Raw genomic sequence first — 20,245 nt, 5'->3', positions numbered from 1 at the left:
TGTCTTATTTATTTACATTTTTCTGAACCAGGAAAACCAAATTGAGATCAAGAATCTCATTTACAAGAGTGCCCTGGCAAGAGAGGCAGCAACACATTCAAGACAGACACAGACGTGAAGAATAAAAACTATTACAAACAGCCAAATTAAATCCAGGTCACAGAGCAGAAAATCATTAGTCAAAACATCTACGAACTGATGCATCTAGCTCAGACATCTTTAATCTACTTTTAAAAACAGACAAGGGCTGCATGATATTATTGGCATATCAGTATCAGTATTGGGAGATATGAAAACTTCTGCTGATATTAAAACCAATATTCTGGCTTTAAAGATCTGCCTGTCATCAGCTGTAAATACTGGCTGTATGAACAGACCTAGGCTGGACCAACAGATCTATGTCAGCAGAAGTCTTTTTCTTTATTCTACATCATTCCTTACACTTTAAAGGACTGAAATGGTCCATTTGTTCATCCTCAAACTTAAAACTGTATTTGTTAAGGATAGAAGTTTTAGGTCTGAACTGCATTTAAATATGTCTTTGGTATGTATCAGCTAGAAGTAATTTGGAAACATTGGCATATTATATATTTGGAAAAAATCCAATGCTGTGCATCCCTAAAAGAAACCAGCTCCCCTAGACAGATTTTCCTGCGGCATATTCCAAGCTACAGGAACAGTGCATCTGAAACTCCTTTTAACCATTTCAAGAGGAACTTTGGGAACAGACAGCAAAAGTAAGTCTTGTGACTGAGTCACAGAGCCAAGACTGTAGCACCCAGCACTTTTTACATCAAATTACACAAGTTTGAGGGAAGCAGATTGAGTATGGCCTTAAAAATAAGGATATGCCAGTGATTATATGGCTATACTCAGGCTAGCTTACATGCTTTGCTAGGCTTACAGATGGAGAGGGAGGGGTTCAAACGAAAAAAACAAACAAAAGAAAGAACATGTATAAAACATAACTGAGCTTCTAAGCCAAACATAAACAAGAAGACTGGTAGCACTATCCCATCTGTGGAAACACAGAGCTGAGAACAACAAATCCACTGTCATTATCTGAAGATATTATGAGTTAATAGGGCTGCCAGCATGATATGTTGGTCACAATTAGATTAAAGTCTTATAATACAAGGCTATAATATTTTAATTGTTCATTCATCATTCTCTGCCAATTTGTCTTGTTTGGTGTCCTGTCACTAAGCTGTCTTCCTGCTGCTGTAGAGGGAAATAACAACACTACAGTGCTTTTGAGCAGTGGATTTCACTTTAAAAAAAAACTCCAAACTGGCTCAGCTGACAAGTTATAAGTAATATGTAGCCTTTGTAAGAGATAACTGAAACATCACCAAGGTAGATTGAGTTTGAGCTACTAACTGTGAGATGGGCTTGCAAGTGCAGCTACTCAGACTGAAGTCAGTAGGCCACCATTTCACCAAAGGCAGCATAGCACTGCTGTAGGGTGTGAATCATCACAGATCTTTGATGAAAATAAATCAAAAAGTTTACTAAAGTGCTTGCTGAAAGGTTTGCAACTAACGGCAGGCTAGTGAACTGAGTGGAAGACCTGTGTCTAAAGGATGTCATCAGGTTCGCATCTAGAGACCATCTGGTTTAGAACAGTTGATCACGGTTTGTCATGGTAGTATCTGGCTTGTGTTTCCACAGCTGATGTCCATCTGGCCTCACTCATTACGCTGGAATATCTCTTTCTTTTAGAGATCTGGTCATTTGTCTTAGCTCACTAATAGGACTCTGTCTTTAGCTTCCAAACAGCTTTTCATCTGGCTGGTACCATTTTGGCTTTTAAAGGTATATTAACTGAACAACACAATGGAAAAGAAACTGGCTCTCAAACAGGAACCAGCTCCTGTTGTTCATATAAAAGAGCAGTTTTGCTGCAGTTAAAAGCATGTTTGTGACAAAATGAGGGAGAAAAGCTGTTTAGGGGTGTAGCTAGCCTCTCACCTCAGCACAATGCTCATTAAGACCCTTGTCTCCTTTGATGCGAAGTAAGATGTCTACAGGACTAAACCATTTGCAATATCAGTTACCTCCACCCCAGGCAAATAAGTGTAGGGATCATACCCACTGACGTAAAAAATTGCATCACAGAGGTCCAGCTGGTATCTTGACATAGTAACTCTCCTTCATTCCCACTGATTCCAAACTCATGTTCTACACTCCCTGCTCCCCATCTGACATTTGTCATCAGGATCCCATGACTGCAGACAGCCCGCCTCACCAACCTACAGTAATGTGCAGAAGTTTTAGGTATGTAGAGTGCTAACGGTTCTTCGCAGGTCCTGATGTTCCACAACCCTGGGCTGAAGAGAGGAGGGAGGGCGGCCAGAGTCAGTGTCGGCACATTTGACATGTACATGTGTCGCTCAGCAGCCAAGGTTGAGCTTAACAGCATTTCTTTTGTCCAGCCTTTTCAACCCTGGTAATACGCCCAGCAACCTCCAACAGTTTTCAGGTGCTTAGAACATACACACGACAACCAGGGGGTTTTGGCAACCCTCCTACCCGCCCTAATAGTACCCCTAGGCTATGTTTAAGCGCCACATCTACCCATAACTCCGCCCTAAAGCTGTGGTTTTTGTTTCGTTTTCATCAGATTATTTTGCCATGCCCTTGGTAATATACAAAGACATCGGGAGCATGACCTGGGTTGTGTCAATCCTCCCCGATGGGGCCCTCAGGTGGGCATACTCGCTATGACATGCTTTACTTCAGCCTCAACTTTCAGCCCAAACATGCCTAAAACTTCTGCACAGTATTGTTATTATCATGAGTAACAATAATTTCATACATAGCCTTCCAGAGCTACATGAAAACAGAGAAGGCAACCACACTGGAGCTCCTCAAAGCGTAAATGCTGTCACCGTTTGATCACTGGTTTTCAGTGAGTCATCAAAACTACTTTACAGTAACTTCAACAGTTAAACAGTTTTCCTTTAGTTAACTTTACATAACTCAGAAGAGTCATGAAGGTTTTTTGGTGTGTAACAGTGCTTTATTTAACCAAGAAAAACCTGAAGAACTGAAATTAAAAATCTATTTTCTTTTTACTTCTTTTTGTCTCCCCTTTCTAGTTATAAGCCCTCCATTTATCAAAATCAAGATTGCAGTAAATCAAAAATAACACAGATTCATCACTCTAACACAACATTCCATGGATCAAATCTCATTAAAATATGATAATGTATTGTAAAATCGCAAATGAAGTATAAGCCATATTAATAGGTCCCTATGTAAGGTATAAAGGGCTGAAACAGAGCAGAAATAAGTGTTGAAGCCGTATGTGTAAATTTGTTCAGGAAAAATATCTCAACTGGAAAAAAAAGGTCACAAGACTTACTCAAGATTATCAAACTGGAAAAAGTACATATTGGTGATTTCTATGATCAGATTAGGCTACATAAAAAGAAATAAAAATGTTCGGTACTGAAAATGTTTGGCATTTTAAAATCAATATGTTTTAACAAAAATGTCCATACTATGTTTGTAATTCATGGTCCTGTACAGAACAACGAAGGTCTCTTTTCTTTCTTCAGTTATGGGCTCCATATAAAGTCATACCAAAATTGTATCATGACAGATTTTGTGGTACTGGAAATTTGTATCATTGTCCAATATATTAACAATGTATTGTGAAGCAGGTGATTTACACCCCTACCAATTAACCCTTTAAAATGTTTAATTATTCGAAAAAGATTATTATATTTGCCTGATAGCCGTAGTTATTGATATCTGCTATGTTAATGTTCAAAATGTTGCATATAATACCTTTAACAGTTAAATGTATCAATGACTGAATTTCTTAAGTGGAAAATGCCAGTAAAAGCTGTATCTGCAGGCCTGTGTCTGCCACTTATCCTGCTCTAAAGTATTAACTTAGAAGTATTTTAATAAAACATAGAAACCCCTCATATGAATTTTAATGTGAAAAACACAAGCAAAACATAAATTATTTCATTAATTTATCTTTACTTAATTTCATGCTTTTAAAATGATTAATGCCTTTCATATCTTACGAATAAGACCTACCTTACAGTACTTTGTGTTTAATATACATGAAAAAATATTTTTTTAGTCAGCACTTTACTTGATCTTCTAACATAAAAGTGTGTGATGTATGTCACAGTGTAATATGTCTTTGTTATGCATCAGCTAGAAGTAATTTGGATTCACTTCAATTGGCGTGATTTAAGAGTAAAATTCTGATGAACGTTTTAAAATGTTACATAAATTTTGCACAATCCTGACATGACTAAAGGCCCAAATGCTAAATCAATGCAATGCATGTGCCGATCTAGGCTCCTGACAGAGAAATTTAAGATATTTTTGTCTTTCACTCACACTTCCAGCACTGAGGCTGTGGTACTGACACAGTCCCAGTGGAGCCTGTTATTGATCATGACTCACATCACTGAGAAAAGCAACATCAGCACCTTCAATCAACGGACACCCTTTCGAATAGAAAAACAGCCTGTGTAGCCCACGTATACGGAGACATTAATGACAACAGAAATAAATAAATGTTTTCTGTATGCCTATGAAGAAAAACAGAAAGAAATGATGGAAGACCACCTTGTTTAATAAAGCTACCTTTTAAGGTTAGCCTCAGGGGCTGCACAAGATTAAGTGTGTGTGCATGTATGTGTATGTGTGTGTGGTTAGTGGGAGTCGCCCTTTAGCACGGCTGATGAAAGTCTGTATTGATTTACAGTGGGAGGAAGCCTTGTCATATTTGTTTTCTGAATGGGAAATTCTACCCTCAAACTGTCCTGTCCACTGTTCATTGTGCTTCCAGTGTACACAGCAGCCACACATACACACAACTCTCTCTGAGGTTCATGTGTTCAGCAGAGGAAGATGGAGGCTAGTAAGTCAGTGAGTGCTCCCCTTCTCCCTTGTCATTAATAATGGAGGCCAGCAGCAGCAGCAGCCTGGTGGAGAGGGACAGTGTACAACCAGGAGACTGTTTACTGACTGTTAGGACCAAATAAGGATTGCTTGTTTTTAATTTCTCTCAGTTTTCCAATTCAGTTTTATTTTTTGTGTTTACTTTAAATCTTGTGCCACCTTCTTTAAGTCTATTTCCCATTTGTGCGTAGATTTTTCTCAAAATGCTGCTAACAACAAGTCACCAAGGATTAGGATTTCTATGCTATTAAGTTTAAAATCCTGCCAAAAAAAACAAGGCTTTTGGTACGCATCAGAGTCTTTGTTAAAACCACCTTGGTCTCAGGTGTAATGAGCATCACAGCCTCTAGGGGCCGCTAACAGGGCTTTTAAGTTCAGCCTTGTTACAGTGGAATCTCCATTAAAATTGCAAAGCACTCAATGCGGTCAGATGATCAAATCTGTCAGACCCATGATGGCAAAGTTCTCATTCTTGGAGCTATAAATTGCATTCTTGCAGCTGCTGAGGCTTATAAATTTTAATTGCATTTATGTCTTGGTGAGCTTTGGAACTGGAAACAAATAGTTAGGAGTTAGCACTAGAAAAACACAAGGGTAAGATGGTGTATGCCTCTTTCATTTAGGATATCAGTGATGAGGCAATCATTCAGACTAGGAAGCTTCCAGGGTCAGGTTTCGCAATTTAGTTCATAGCACAGTGCTGTTATCAAGAGGCATCAGCAAAGGCCTTGTCTAAAACAAATTACATCCTAACTGTTTATTACAACTAAAAAGTCCTGCCTGTCCGGTCCACTCTGAACACATCTTTGACTAAAGAGATTGCAGGAGCCAGCCAATTGCCTAAACAGAGTACTCTTGTCCACCCATTAGGGCTCACAGCTCTGATTCCTTTACTTCTTTATCAGCGCTGATGCACACTGGCAAGTTTCTGATGAGTTTCATGACATGAGGGCATCTTTCAGACCTTCTGCAAGGAGCTGTCTCGTTAGATCATTGGGAAAACAGCTTGTCTGCAAACTTTTGAACTCCCAGTTGTTGATATAATGTACTGTGGTTGGAAATAAGGTTAGAAATAAGGTTCAATGGTTCTGCTGTACCAGAGATCCATAGATGTGGAGAAGTGGATCACGTGTTAACTGCCGGCCCCCCTTTTCTCTTACTGACATGGAAAACTCCGGCAGGGAGTTTTCAGCAAGAATTAAAAAATTATACTTTGGGTTGAGTGTTTTATGAGATTTTCAAATCCTGGCTTTCAAAAAGCACTAACTGGAGTCATGTATTTGTGGGAGGTGTTTTGCACTGCTACCATAATCTCTTTTCATTTGGAAATGTTTTTGTCTTGTGGGATTAATTTGACAAATGAGGAGGCTAGGGTCATTGGCTCTGAGGCTGGTTCCTTAGACATTTCTAGTGTGGGTGGAGATGTGGACATCCAGAGTTTAAGGCGTTCTTCGTTTTCTAGTGGATGGCACTTCAGGTGGTTAAACAAATTCACGGTACAACTACCTGGCATATTTTACAGATTGGTGAATCTGGTTCGATTTCTTCCTTTTGAAATCTGAACCACTGCCAGATGACAGATCCAGGGCTGTTCTTCTTCAGAACCAAATCATTTTATTTTTTTCTCAGAGCTGTCAAGTAAAATGCATCATCAAGTTAAATTAAGCACTAAATAATGTTAAATCTGTTGGCCCGTTAATGGCAGTTTTCCCAATATGTTAGCATCAAGCCAACAAACACAGACTTAAACCAGAGTCCATCTCTTAATATCTTCAAATTCTCTTAAAAGTCAATTTCTAACAGTAGTTTCCTTCCAAATACACATTCTTTACTGCCAATGTGTTTGGCTAATCTATACCAAAGTCATGCCAATAACACCATGCTTCCCTAATTGTACTTTATATGACCTTACATTTCTAAAGTCCAATCTAAGATGTTTTAGGATTCATGGGAACCCTGGAAAGAAGGCCCATAAGCTGGGCCCATTACTCAAGGTAATGGCTGCATTACAGTTTGGGTGCAACGATTGACTGGCATTAAGGGTCTGCATAAAAAAACATACAAATTTAACTGACTAGTATTTCTGGTGCCAACTGGGGAGGTTGGCAACACATTATTTGGTATGTTGACTGTGCACATTCCAAGTTAAAAAAAATGGAAAGGATGTTTCTTTTTGTGTTGAATCCTCCCCCCCCCCAACTTATTTCTTATTTCTGCATGTATATGATACAGTTTATTAAGACAGAGTTTTAGCTAAGGTGCATCTACCCTTGAGTTTAAATTTTGAACAATTTGGAATTTAATTGGAATTTAATTTTAAACTTTGGACAGCCATGGGCCTTATCATAAGCTACCAAAGTAAAAAAAAAAAATAAAAATTTAACAAAAACAACAACAACAACATATGCAGTGCTTAACAAATGTATTAGACCACCACCCAAAATAAGGTTTATGCCACAGCTGCCCTAAATTAACAGCATTGGTAATTACTAAATGCTTTTTTAATGCTAAAATATAATTAATAATGTTATCCATGAATTTTCAAATTTACTGATTTACAAAAAACTGAAAAAATACTAAATCACATTATTATTTCTTGATTAATATGTCAAATTATAGTTATATACTTGCATTCCTGAACAGAAAAAATAGTTTTAGTGGTTGAATATTATGCTTGATAAATTTTTTAATTCTCAGAGAAGCCCAGTGAGCCGGCTCAAATTTGGGTATAAAAAGGTGAATTCAGTTTGAAATTCCTCATTCCTGTTCAAAATGGTAAAACGTGGAGAGCTCACTGAAAATGAAAGAGTCCGCATTAAAGCCCTTGATGATGCTGGATGGTCTCTGAGACAAATATGACAGGTGGTCTAATAAATTTGTTAAGCACTCTATATATATATGTGTGTGTTGGGTGTGTGTGTGTGTGTGTGTGTATATATATATATATCATACAGTTGTAACAATAGTGGTCTTTGGGTGTAGTTACCCCTTAAAGGGAATTTGATTATTCCCTAGGACAGGTGATAATTTTGAAAAAAACTAAATGTGTGCAGTTGTAGCTACAGTTGAAAAGGACATGTTTTATACTCTGTATTTTGGGGCTACTTCTGTCCGCATCGTTAGCCATGCTTCAAAACAACGCAGTGCATTGTAGGTAGCGAGGTTATAATAGTTTTGGATTTTTCATTACTTCCTGTTTTTATTTTGTTTTCACTTTCTGTGTTCGATTTCAGTTTACTTTTAATTAGTTTTGACTGCTGGTTTGTTGGTTTAGTTCAGTTTTTATTTTGCAAAAATGCTTAGAGTTGGTTTAGTTTTTATTTGTTTTAGTGTTATTTTTAGTTTTTTAGCATGAGCATATTACATTTTTAAAAACATATTCAAACAGGCTACTCTTCACTTATCATTTTATTTACTTAATAATGATGTTTAAATAAAAATCCAGAAATAAAACTACCACTGTGTGAAGTCCAATCAGATCAGGCAATTTTACACTCCATAGACTTGTGTGTAGGTACCAGCCAGTATGGTTGTGCCAAAGAATAAAACTAAGGATATTTCTACATTTCTATTTTATTTTAGTTTTGTAAACAGTTTTAGTACCACTTTTAGTTAGTTTTCATTTTTTTGGTAAAGCTTAGTTTTTATTTACTTTCAGTTAACTAAAATGATTTTTGAATTTTAGTTTTTGTTATTTAGTTAGTTTTTGTTAACTTTAATAACCTTGGTAGGTAGACTATTACTAGGCTACACAGAGTTTTGCATTTATGGTCTGAAATACTGTGGGAATTTCTGAGATGCAGAAAGCAGAGGGCAGAGGGCAACCTGTGATACAGGTTGCCCCCTGCATCTCTGGCATGACCACAGGCTGGGCCACTTAAGGGTTGGTTCTGGGCCGCATGTGGCCCCTGGGCTGCTAACTGAATAGGCCTGTCCTAGGAGGTTTAAGTAAAGCTAAGACTGGTGGAGATTTTATATGCTTTTCAGGTATTCATCATAAACTGACTTATAAATGAAACACACACATTTTAAGTTATAGCATTGCTACCAGTCACTGAACTACACTAATTTTCCTGGTAAAGGATGTTATAATAAGTGAAATACAAACAAAAGATACTAAAACTAAAATTAGAATGAGCATGCACTTTCTAGACTGAATGCTAAGAAAACAAATAATAGGGCTTAAAATAGTTACACTATCATAGAACAAAATTCTGAGAATGTAGCACTGTTTTGCTTTAGTGACCGTTTGCTGGCATCAATGTTGATAAAAAAAATAGACTCCTGGAATTAAAATCTAGTATAAATGGTATCAGATAATATAAAATCTTTCTTTGATTATTGATCTATAACAAAACTTTAAACAGTATTTATATAAAAGCAAATGCTTTTATTATTTACAGATTCCTGGCTGTAAAAGCTAGAAATGCCTGGAAAAAGACTTGCAGAAAAACTGATGGTGGCCTTCCCCCATGTGTCTTTTACGCCTTCACATACACCTTCAATGCAACAGTCTAAGCTTTCTATATGTTCTGTTTTTATTTAAGAGTGAATGTGATGGCTTCCTGTTTCTAGGGCCTGCTGTTGTGGTTGTGTGTGTGTGCTGGTTGGTAGCTGAGGTTTGCCACACCTGGGTAGATCTGGCCATTCCACTAGGTGTATAAGGCTGGCAGTTAATCATCACTCGCTCTGATCCCCAGAGCATCGACTCCTTGTCGCTCTACATTTTTTGGTTTAGTTATCTACTATGTTAGTTTAGTTGACATTTACTTCAGTTGTTAACCCTTTAACTCATATTTTGTAATCAAACCTTTTCACGTTTTAGTTAAAAGCATAGTCTCCTTGTTTTTGTCATGGCATGAATAATACGACTATGATATGTGCTTTATGTGCTTTAACTTTGTAAATCTGAGAATGAATAAGTTTATAATTATTAAATATCAGACTCTGCTTTTCAGTAAGTTTTATATTATTGGAAACAAAAGACTGATCGGCTCTTCCTTTACACCCACAGTATTAGACTGCTAATAAAAGGCATTTACCTACACACCCACATACACCCACAATCATCCATTCAGTGCAGCATTCGAAGTCCATATTTCACCGGCAAATCTGCCGAGCGTGCAATAATGCTCCTGCAGTTTGGGCCCTTCCCATTACTGGGATAGGCTCTGCCTCTCCAATCCACATAATTGACTGCACATCTCATCCGTGTTTGCCAGCCGCAAGCCTTCACCACCACAGAATCTCTCACTGATCTGTAGCAGCAGCCAGCTGGAAGTCGGCTTTTAGGCCGTCCTGCTGCTGGAAGTGCTGGTGGGTGATGATGGATGTAACTTTTGGCTGCTGTTGTTAGCAATGCACCATCTGTTAGAAGAAAAAGATGCTGACTCTTTTACAAGGCTAAATGAGGCAGATTGTGCTTAATGGTTGTTCATTTTGCTCTTTACAGGATTAAAACACAGAAATCTGACTTTCCATGTATTATGTCAGGTCAGATGCAACACAAAGGCCTGAATATATGCTGGTGACATAAATAGTATGATAATAGATTTTGCCACCACTCCACCACTGTATAAAAATAAAGAATATAAAGTGTAAAAATTAAGGGTCAACTAATATTGTTTTTTCACAGCTGATATTGATACTGATTACTAGTAACACATGGTGCAGATACCCAAAATCTGAAAACGATATGCATTTGTTCTAACAAACAAGATGTACTTAATGTTGCAAAAGTAAAACTACACACTAAAAACTTATGGTAAGTAAACAATTTAGCACTATCGTGTCAACATGGGAAAGGCAAAAAACAACACTGTAGCAGCAGAAAGGAAGTGATGCTGCACACCCCCTGTGTCAGTGCCACTCAGGCCTCAGTGCTGATAGGCTGACACTTGCGTGACATCAAGCCAGTCTGAGAGTGTTGTGGGCGGGACATTAGGTCAGGCTGTAGAGAGTTACAACAAAACCAGAGTCAAAGCCTTACAGTGGAGCCAAAGTAGCACATCTTTGAATTGATTAATTTTGGCCGATTATCAATAAGATAAAATGTTGATATTGATGATCTGCTAAATGCCAAATACTAGCAGAAATAATCAGCCAGGCCAATAATCAGCCTACCCCTAGTATAAATTCCTCAGACCAGATGCAATGTTTTAAAATAATCATTTTTTTGACCTCCCTGCCAACTGAAAAAGGTTGAATAGCCCAAAGTACAAAACTTCCTTATAGGCTTAAAAAATGAAGAAAAATAGAGAACTATATAATTTGTGTCCAAACATTTGTGATAGGACATCACATAGCTGAGATATTTACATATTAACTATACTAATCATTTTCACTGTCCCAGCAGCTACAATCATAGTCAAGAGACTGAATACTGCCTCCACCCAAAAAAGGCATATTTGAACTACACATACAAGTATTGTATAATATATTTTAAAAACAAAATTAAACTTACAAATGAGAGTGAAAGTTATATAAGAAAGGCAAAAATTGTCAAATTGCCCCAAGAGTTAAACAGACTTGTGTTGTCCATATATCAAAACTAGGGATCCACAATATTATCACTATGATATCAATATCGGCAGATAGTAGCTTTAAAAGTAAATGATCTGTATTAGCAGATATGAACATTTCTGCTGATATTTACAACCAGTATTTTGGCAATAAAAATCTACCCACTTCAGCTGTAAATATTCAAATAAGTTAGTGGAGTTTTAGGCTGGACCAACAGACCTCCATCGTCTAAAGATTTTTTCTTTATTCATCATCACTCCTTACAATTTACGGTATTGTTTTCAAAAATGCCATTTTGTGCTTTTTACCCCTGTTCCTCTGCCCTGCACCATCTTAGTATGGTTTATACAGTGCCTTTTTTCTGTGTAACTTTCCAGAAGTTTCCACTTTACATGGCTGAGGGGTTATTAGCACTTAGTACGAGCCTCCACTCTGATGCTACATCTTGCGGTCTCACTCATATTACTTTTGCTTCATTTGTTACTGCTGTAAACCTCTGTTTTCCTAACCAGGCTCGCTTCTCTAACATCAGTATGCTATCTGATTCAGTCTCCTTCTAATCCAGTGATAGGAACTACTTTATAGCCATTTTCCATTTCTCTCACACCCATCTGCCCTTGTAGAGAATAATGTTTTGATCTTCTTTGCGTGGGCTTGTATCCTCTTCCCATATACTACGCCCAGGAATGAGAGAGGATGTTGATAGCTGCCGCGGGGTTGGCTAACTGCTGCAATCTGCCCTCTGCAGAGAAACCAAATTGACTTCTCTCGCCTTCTATTGAGTTAGTGGCCAGCTCCAGTTTCCCCCACCTTCACTTTTCTTTCTCCTGCCCTCTGTCAAAGCCTCCCTCTCTCTCTCACACTCTCTCTCACACACACACCCCACACACACACACATATACACACACTTGCTGCGTGCCATTAGCTGACTTGTGAATGTCAGTGGGTTCATGATGATGGCTCACTCAGGGAAGTACAGGCTGTCTCGTGGATACCGCCTGATATTCCCTTTGGTGTGTAGAGCCCACAGGAGTGATATTACAGAACTAATGGGCTCCCTGCATCGCCTGTGTCATTTCCCCGTAGATTTCAGTGTTGGCCCGGTACAGTTTCAGGAAATAAAGTGGGCTGAAAAACACAAAGAGCTGTGCCAAAAGCAACTAAGCTGCCATCAGAGTTAAGATCCTGACACAACACAATCACTACTGAAGCCACTAAAAGACTCCTGCTTGACTATTGCCAGATGCTTAATGCACAAAGCTGTGTTTATGTGTACTGTAACTGCTACAGGAAAGTGCATACTCAACTGGTTCAAATACATCAACATTTGTGGTAGCAACAAAGCAACAAAACAAAATAATTCTATCTATTTATGCAGAAGTTTATTAAAGCCTTTTTCAAAATGTAAACCCCTTTTTCAGAACAGAATTACCTTTACAATGTGGATGGGCACAATGAATGTCAGACTTCATAGCTAAGCCATGATTTGCACTAAGTAGAGATGCCAGAAAATAAAGTTAAAGCAAGTGTGACGCCTTTAAGGGTAAATAATTAAATAATTGCAAATATAGGTTAACAGTGGCCTAAATGGATTATAAGTGGAAAAGAAATGGCAAAAAAGTGGTGGAAGGAGGTTGAAAAGTGGCAAAAAGGGTTACAAGAGGCAAAAGTGGCATGAAAAAGAAAAAAATGGTTACTGCAATGCAAAAAAGGATGGAAAAATGGTTGGGAAATGATGAACAGTGGTTATAAAGTGGAAAATAAGGGTTAAAGAGGGGAAAATGGCAAAGTATCAAAAATAAGTTAAACTTGGGAAAAAAATCACAAAAAAAAGAAACTGGGGAGGGCCTATTCACTTGTTTTTCAGGGGCCCAGCCAATTTTGTGGGCAGGCCTGAATGTACAAGTGAACTCCATTAATTATTGCTGTTGACTGAATTCAAAGGTAGAATTAAAAAAGAAAGATATAATGTAGACACATGTAGAATATAACCCTGAATGTCACAAAAGAATATGAATAGGTTTGTTTGTATTTTTTATTAAATTTTTTAATCTTTATTTTCACTGTTTACGCTTATAGTGAAACAGACTGTTCAATTTTTAGTCATTTGCAATATTTAAACATTTGCGTAATGAACTGTTTACACATTTGAGTTTACAAAGTTCTTCCTCTTCTTATCATTATCATTATATTTGTTGTTGTGGTTGTTATTATCATTATCTGTATACTTATTTGTTACGTTTTCAGCTAAATCTATAACTGTGACTATGATAAGATTACCACTGTGATTCCCCCTACATTTACCTTGAGCTTACTTCTGATTGGTCAGTTTAATGTTATATAACAAGCGAAAAGAAAGTGGTGTTGGTGAAGCAGAAGTGTGATGAACAGTAAAGTGTTTTACTCTTGCTTAGAATAGGAGGTTTTTCCAGTATTCATAACTAAACAGTGGCAGTAAATAGCCTTGACCTTACTAGAAATTTTAAAGCCACCTAACTTAAGACCAGTCCGGGCAATTTAGACCTAAGACGGCCTAAATAAAAAATCCCTCTAAAACCAAAGTATTCTTTGAAAACAACCTCCTAAAACCTAAGGGTTTACTGAGAAACTTCCCAGTTGCACAAGTGTACTTCAGTGAATCTTGCTGCAGTTCATTAACCTTGCAAAGCAGATAGATTTGCCAGACTCATCTCTGTCGTCAGGCAAATCCATCTTGAAAAGCTCTAATCCAGAAAGATGTGCCAAACCAAATACTGTTCGGACCAGTCAGCTTCCTTTAAGGAGAACGAGGCGGTAAATTGTTCATCAGAACTGGACATCATTTCTTTTTAAAACAATAGCAAAGAGCCACACTGAAAGCTTATCTTAGCAGAGACGACGTTTTCGCACATCTCCCGACAGGCCTCAATTCTAGTCACAGCATTGTTCCGCTAAACAATCTACGGTTGTAGTAAACTGTCAGCTCGAAAGATGCACATGTGTACAACATAATTTTGTCTTGTCGCTCTGATTGGCCCATCATGAATGTGACACACAGAATGTTCCTCCAGTCACAATCTGAAAACTTTTTTGAAAGTCCTGCCCTTCCCGAACTTCTACGGGAGCTTTCCCTGATGAATGTAAAATATCCATGCAATGAATATTTGAAAAAGTTGATCTGGCATGTAGGGTTAGCAGTTTATCAGTCAAGTGTCATAAAACTGGTGACACAGACGCTGAATCAGTTTCTCAAAGGTAAAACACGCCAGCATTTCATCAGGTCTTAAAGATGTATACACACTTTGCATCAGGTCTAACTTGGCAACAGGCAAAGAGCTGGAGTTAAAACAAGCCTTTAGCCTCTTAGCGAATAGCCTGGCAATCAAATCAACCATGCCCCTTTAAAAAAAAAAACACAATTAGATATACTAATAGGCCTACTTTTATCTATAATTATATTTTCTCACCTTAAAATGTTTGATTCTGGGGCATGGATGGCTTTGTGGTTAACACAATGCACAGAAGCGGCCTGGGTTAGAGTCCAGCATGTGGCTCTTTCACAGCATGTCTTTCCCTTCTCGCTCACCCCTGTTTACGGCTCAGGCCACTGTCCTATCTCTCTAATAAAGGCAGAAAAAAAATCTTAGAAAAACAAGCAAACTAAAAAAAAAAATCTAAACTCACAAAGTAAAGATTAAAATAGCATTAACTACTCCATTATAGTGTCACAGCTTTTACAGTTATTGTAATCCAAAAATGTCCTCTGACCTGAATAAAGATCAAACACACTGAAGCAGTCTGAGTTGAAGTGCCCACAGGATAACCCATAGAAAAAAGCATGGACTGTAAGGATAAAGGGCCTTTGTATTATTCAGCAGGGGATTCAACCCTGATGTACTGTTTCATTACTTCATATGACAAGTGTACAAATACAAAGATTTTCATCACAGGTGGTGTTGGCGTGCTGAAGACTTTTATACTGAACATTACATGTTAAAGGGTGACAGTGCTGTATTACTGAGCTGCCAGGCTTGGATGAAGTCCTGCTGTAATGTTCAGTAAAAGTGATATTTGTCTGTGTAAAAGTTCAGGAGTGGGTGGATGCAACAATGAAATCACACCATCTACAGCTTTTTGATAAGCCTCTACTTACAGAATGTTTGATTGTTTTATTGTTCATAAGTGTAATAAGGAGATCAAATGTGGGGCTTTCAAGATAGGCGTACTTAAATATCAATGATTTAACTTTGCTGCAGTATCACTGATATATTGTACAGGGTTGTAGAGAATTACCATTAATGACTACAACTCTAATGTTAATGTTCTAAGAATTAAATTGTACTATATCACCATTGTATTGTCACCTAAGATTACCAAGAGCTGCATGTTCCTGTTGCAAACGGAAATAAAAATTCATTGTAAAAGATTGCCAGTGTCACAGGTCATAATACAAAAACATTTTATTTCTAAAAGCAATATCTTCATACTCAGAATAAGGCAATGGAAAAGAAACATGAATTGAAAGGCGGCAAAAACCCTGAGCTTCTTTTGACTGCATCAAACCCCTGTGAAAACATGGCCATTGCTCAAGCCTCCATCTGATAGGTAACATATAGGCATATTCGGTGGAAAAGCATGGCTTTGAAACTCAAAATCATTTCTTATCTATTGCAATAAATTAAGATTTCATAATGTCTTCATTGTTAATGCTCATAAACTGTGAACGTTTATTCCTAAGCTTGTATGTAGTTTTGCTTCAGCTCTTACTGATATGCATGCTGTTGCAAGTAGATTTTGTAAGTGCCAAACTTATCAGCAAGATTTCCTCGTGCCACACTGTTAATTCCTTCCATATAATCATCCCTTAATGCTACTCAAGCCTTCAATAAGTTGTCCGCCATTTTACTGCGCACCTTTTCTCTGTAGCAGAGTGACAACACCAGTACCCCCTCCCGCACCCCCTCCTCCTCTATCCAACTCACTTTCCCACCCGTTCACTTGACCACCATGGGATCTAGAGCCTGCTCCCTGCCTCTGGAACACCCTCCCACCAAGCATCCGTAACGCTCTTTCCATTTTCAAATCCTGCCTCAAAACCCATCTTTTCAAACTTGAATGTGTTAATTGTTAATTTATATATTATTGTTGTCTTTTTTATGTCTTGCTTTAACTTTGTCTCGTAAGATGACCTTGAGTGCTTTGAAAGGCGCCCTGAAATGCATTTTTTTTTTATTAACACAAGTCAGCTCTTCAACACATCCTCAAGCAAGATTGTTGCAACTCTTGTGCAGCAAAATGACTACAGACTATGTGCAGAACCCACAGAATAATCCTTAGTTTAAATGGAAGATATGAGGGTGCCGTCCCTCATCGCTACCTAGAAACTGACAGATTTTTAAACAGCAGCAGCCGCAGATTGAGCATCTGTAGCTGGCTGGTGTGACTTTAATGACTCAGCTCCATCGTGCATCGGCATTTCTAACGTCCTGAATCGTTCAGTGAGATGATAAAGTGGAATCAGCAGACCTGAGGTAATTGAAAGCGCTCCGTGTGAGCGTGTGTGAAGAAAACCCAGATATTCTTGGCTTTATCAAGAGCTACACAGTAAAACAGATTGCTTTCACAATGTAACCTTCAAATTAATTTTGAGATAGATTTATACTTGGATAAAATAACGTACAGCATTTTATTAAAACAACCTCTACATAAGTTTGTTTCCTTGGAACTGCTCCCAATGTTTGAATAAATACAGCCCCAAAAGAATAAGAAGAAGAAGCAATTGATTGCAACTGTTGAAATGACAAGTGATAAATTATATTTGTCACATCAAGCCATAAAAGGTGTGAATTTGTTGCTTTTATGTGTTTTGAAAATCATACAGCCCTGATTCTGGACTGTCAGCTACATGATTCAGTTTATGTGAGATGGGCAATTTGTTAAAGCTTATTCAAAGTTTCTATTTCTATTTCCTGCATTTTTAAGTATTTGATTCATACAATAATCTACATTAATACTAGGGATACATGATATTATTGGTATGATATTGGTACTGGCAGATATTTCTGCTGATATTTATAACCAGTATTGTGGTTATAAAAATCAGCCTGTATCATTATCACATATGGGCCGTAGGAATAAATACATTTTTGGAGTTTGAGGCTGGACCAACAGACCAACGTCAGTTGAAGTCTTTTTCTTTTTTTTCAGCATCATTCGTAACATTTTAAAGTGTACTCTTAAGACTGGAATTTTTTCATTTGTTCATCTTCAAACTTTAAATTGTGTGTTTTAAGGTCTGAAGTTTTAGGTCTGAACTACATTGAAATATCATGTCGATATCAGCTTCAATTATACTGTAAATATCAGCATATAAGCAAAAATCCAATATTGTGCATCCCTAATTAATACATTTCTTGATACAATGATAACCATTGGGTATGAATACTCTACTTTTCAGTGGTTTAATGCCCATCATTTTCAAAAATTTTCTCTAAAATCTCTCTTTTTTTTTTTTTTTAAATTAACAGGTAGACATTTGTAGCATGCTCATAAGAGCTTATTATATGGTATAAAAACTATATAAAATATTTGTTCAACTATTTTAAGGGTCATAATGACACTAACTGGAGATTACTGATGCAGGTTATAGCCTATAATGACAAAGTCAAAAATGTTTTTATTTTGGTGTCATTTCCATCAATTGTATCACATAAGACAATTCCCAAAGCTCATTTTTTAATGTTAACTTTAGAAGTTAGAGCATTCAGTGAGAATATAAGCTTCTATATGACCAATCATTTTCACTTTTACATTCCCTGCTTGATGAATTTTCTTCTTCTTCTCCTTGGTTTCCTGGTAAAGCTTAAAAAAGTGACACTCACCATGATGGAGTAAACCAGCGCCACGATGCTGACGGGCCACACGGGGCAGAAACACGACATGATGACGAGGATGAGGTAATCCTTGGGTTTGGGGACCTCGTGCACCATGGCGTTTCCAGTGGAAGAGCGACTGAGGCTGGCCTTGGAGGGGGACAGGGGGGCGGAGGCAGCCAGCTGACCGGCAGAGCCCGTCTTCAACCCCTCACTGTGGCCGTTCTGGTCGGGCTTCAGGCCCTGGTCGGTGTCCATGTTGACTGTGAAGGAGGGGGACATCTTCATACCGTTACCCCCGGGCTCGGTGCTCAAAGCCAGGAGTTTCTCCGTCTCGTGGGGGTCTCCGGGTTGGGTGCCACCTCCACCCTCACCCAGGTTAGACTTTAGGAAGTCAGTGTCCGTGTTGATGGCCATGTTTAAGTCCCAGTTAAAAAAACAAATCAGCAAAGAATTGTTTACAAATGATCTTTAAAACTGACTAAAACTAACCCAATGGCATCCCATAATACAACCGAATTAAAGTTTTGCGGTGTTACACAGAAGAGGCCAAGTTTTTGATTATGCCTGGAGGACTTTAGCCGACCTGTGATGGAGGACTACAATTTTTTCCTCAGTGTAGTAGCTCGAACCTCTAAAAGAAAATAATAAAACCTGTAAGCAGCGTGTTCCCTGCAGATATCATTCTTTCTTCTGAATCCTTTCTCCTCTCCATTCAAATCCAGTCATTTCCAAACTACCTGTGATGGGAAACCTCCCTCCTCTCTCTGGTACATCCAAGTAGACACGATTCAGCTGAAGAGCTGCTGTTTCCCGCCTTCAGTCAGGACTCCAACCACTCCTCCTTTAACTTAGTCTGTAAACAAGAAAATAGTCTGAGTGTTTCTATTTTATTGTCTAAATAAAGGAGGATAAAAACGAAGCGTCTCTCTCGAAGCAAACCCTCTAGTGGACCACTTTCTCCTCCTCTCCCCCTCCTCTGTCTTCACACCGCAGCAGCACGAAGACTAACTCAACTTGGGACCGTTGTCAAGGTAACATGATTAGAAGAGAGCACTTCCGGCGAAGACCCGCAAAATTAAAGCTTCATGAAAAAAGAAAGAAAGGAAAAAAAAATTAAAAACTGCATATTACAGCGTCATTAAACAAATAAGCGACTTTAAGATAATTGTTACTATTAATAATTTATCTTTATTGTTTTTTGCTGACTTTGCTAAATCTTACCAGTTTTTTTGTCTAGCCTTTTTGAATTTCGTGAGTGTATTTTTCCTTCAGTTTTAGCGTAATGAATATCCTCTTTCTCAGGACGCTTGAATGTTATATCTAAAAATAATGATTTAACAGAATTTTAACTTTTGTATAACTTAGATAAAGTACTCTGCAAAAAAGTGGCAGACGACTCAGAGGGCTGTGTGCAATCATCGTTCAAAAATTTGCGAAAAAAACTATCGCTTAATTGTTAGAAATCCTGGTTAAGATTTAATTTTTAAAAAAATTCACATATACCTGCTACTCCTCTGTAAAAACAGACAAGGAATTACAAACCATCTAACCACTGATTTAGCAAAAGACAGACTTTGGAGAAGGTCAGTGAAAATGAACTTTATACCAAGGAGTTTATAGCACTGCATTGTATTTTCTCCACTGTTGGACATTGTCCACTAGAAAGTCAGCATAAAGGGCAATTTATCATTGTCCATTTAAAGGCAGCCGAGAGGCACTTTTTCATATATCCAACTAAAGGGCACTAAGCCATTTTTTTCTACATAGAAGGCACTTAAGAGGGCAACTTGTCTAATTTTGTCTATTTAGAAGGCACCAATGAGGGCCCTTTGGCAACGTTTTTCAGTAAAAAGGCGTTAAAGAGGGCAATTTTTCAAATATGGGCGCACCAAGGGGTCTGCCCCCCCACCCCCCTTTGAGTCCACCAGTGCTAC

General features: G+C 37.9%; 1 protein-coding gene across 1 annotated transcript in view; it reads right to left on the bottom strand.

Annotated features, from left to right (window-relative positions):
* trarg1a (trafficking regulator of GLUT4 (SLC2A4) 1a) overlaps positions 1 to 19,200 on the bottom strand; it is a 28,435-nt gene extending 9,235 nt beyond the window's left edge. Inside the window, exon 1 of the mRNA XM_041811102.1 lies at positions 18,318 to 19,200. Coding sequence (XP_041667036.1) covers positions 18,318 to 18,725 — 408 coding nt within the window. The 5' untranslated portion in view covers positions 18,726 to 19,200. The remainder of the gene's footprint in view (positions 1 to 18,317) is intronic.
* Positions 19,201 to 20,245: the final 1,045 nt, after the last annotated feature.

This window comes from Cheilinus undulatus, linkage group 2 (genome assembly GCF_018320785.1).
Source record: "Cheilinus undulatus linkage group 2, ASM1832078v1, whole genome shotgun sequence".
NCBI classification, from domain to species: domain Eukaryota; kingdom Metazoa; phylum Chordata; class Actinopteri; order Labriformes; family Labridae; genus Cheilinus; species Cheilinus undulatus.
The sequence above is the reverse complement of the archived record's forward strand: the minus strand, read 5'-3'. Positions and strand labels throughout refer to the sequence as shown.